Consider the following 1735-nt stretch of genomic DNA (forward strand, 5'->3'; position numbering starts at 1 on the left):
AGAGATCACTTAACTAAATCAAGTATGAAAAGTTGTCCTGTCGTTGATGCAAATTATCTAAGAGATGACCTTCCTTTAATATATTTTCAGATTTTTGGAAGCATACATTATATTAAATGGCTTCAGAACACAAAAACAAGGCACCTTATAGAATAGCCTTGAACACAAACACAAACAAATTGGTATCACAGAAAGATATCTTCACACCTCTGTTAGGAAACTTGTGAACATTCTTCGGATTTGTTGACTCTTGATGTTGAAAGGAGAGATAGCATTAGCTTACAGATCTATTAAAGCCTTTAATTGATGCCGATTATCTATCCCCTCAAGTCATTTTGTGCTCCTGGTTTTCTTTCACTAGTATTATGATAACATTCTGGTGTTTAATATCTAACATATTTATTCAGCAAGTAGGATAATAAAATTCTATTGTTACTAAGGTTCACGTTATGACATTTTAAGCACCTCTTTTGACAAAATGTCAGATATATTGTCATAAAATTAAAATTTGCTATTTAAGTGTATTTAATTTATGACATATCTAGTAAGTGTATATTCTTCAGATAGAGACAAATGTGCAATAAAACCTAATTCTAATGGTCACAATAAACCTATAGCTTCATCATGGCTCATCATGATTTTTTTCCTTATAATACCCATGTTTATTTATACATCTCCCATTAGAATGTATTCATTGATAAGATTATCAACGTAATTACTCAGCCCTTTGGCATCTAGAGTCACAGCACAAGTTGGAAAATGTAAGAAGCTTGTTTCCCTCAAACATTTTTCTCATGGTGGGCATAGTTTTAAGAAAAAAAAATCAATAGAAATCGACTGTATCAAGATTTTTCTGAGAAAGACATCTGATAACATCATACTAATTGATCTTTTAAATCCAAATAAAATGTCTGTTATTCCTTTGTACACAGGGAGAAAGTGGGAAACCAGGAATTAGTGGCCTAAATGGTGAACGTGGTCCTCCTGGACCCCAGGGTCTTCCTGGTCTGGCGGGTACAGCTGGTGAACCTGGAAGAGATGTAAGTAGCAGTTCTTAGGAAATGTTCAAACATCTAGGTAGAATTTGGTAACTTATTTAAGGAAAAGCTCAAATTGAGCCTTAAGTGTAAGAGTGTAAATACAGCCACATAGCAAAGTTCTCGGTCCTTCTCTAAAAACAGATATATTTTTCTGTGACAACTCAGAATAGCCTTAAAGGCCCATAGTCATTTACATTTACCCAATTAACAATCATTAATAGAAAGAATGTGATCTCTGTCTAAATTATGAAACAAATTACTGGGGGAAGCACCAATTTATGTTTTCTTCTGGGTGAAAATGTTCTTCAGTTATCTGTGGTTAGTCTTTTCTTTTTTTTTTTGACCGGTAAGGGGATCGCAGCCCTCGGCACGGTGTGGTCTGCACCACGCTCAGCCAGTGAGCACACCAGCCATCCCCATATAGGATCCGAACCCGCGGCCTCGGTGCTACCAGCACCTCACTCTCCCGAGTGAGCCACGGGGCCAGCCCAGTCTTTTCTTATTTTTAAAAACTTTTGTATTCCTACTATTCTAATTGAAAATCATAATTGTATACATTTATGGGGTACAATATAATGTTTTGGTATATGTATACAATGTGGAATGACTAAATTAAGCTAAACTATGGGTTTCCATTATCAGCTTAGGACACTGTTTTATTAGCTCCCGTTTAAGGACTCTTATAAGACATTTTT

General features: G+C 35.4%; 1 protein-coding gene across 1 annotated transcript in view; it reads left to right on the forward strand.

Moving 5' to 3' along the window:
* Window positions 1-932: 932 nt before the first annotated feature.
* The window catches only part of LOC103609725 (collagen alpha-1(III) chain), a gene marked incomplete at its 5' end in the record, with an annotated part of 8071 nt that continues 7268 nt past the window's right edge, over window positions 933-1735 (forward strand). The window contains one exon of the mRNA XM_008594015.1: window positions 933-1040. Coding sequence (XP_008592237.1) covers window positions 933-1040 — 108 coding nt within the window. The remainder of the gene's footprint in view (window positions 1041-1735) is intronic.

Source organism: Galeopterus variegatus, unplaced genomic scaffold, assembly GCF_000696425.1.
Source record: "Galeopterus variegatus unplaced genomic scaffold, G_variegatus-3.0.2 Scaffold10000, whole genome shotgun sequence".
NCBI lineage: Eukaryota > Metazoa > Chordata > Mammalia > Dermoptera > Cynocephalidae > Galeopterus > Galeopterus variegatus.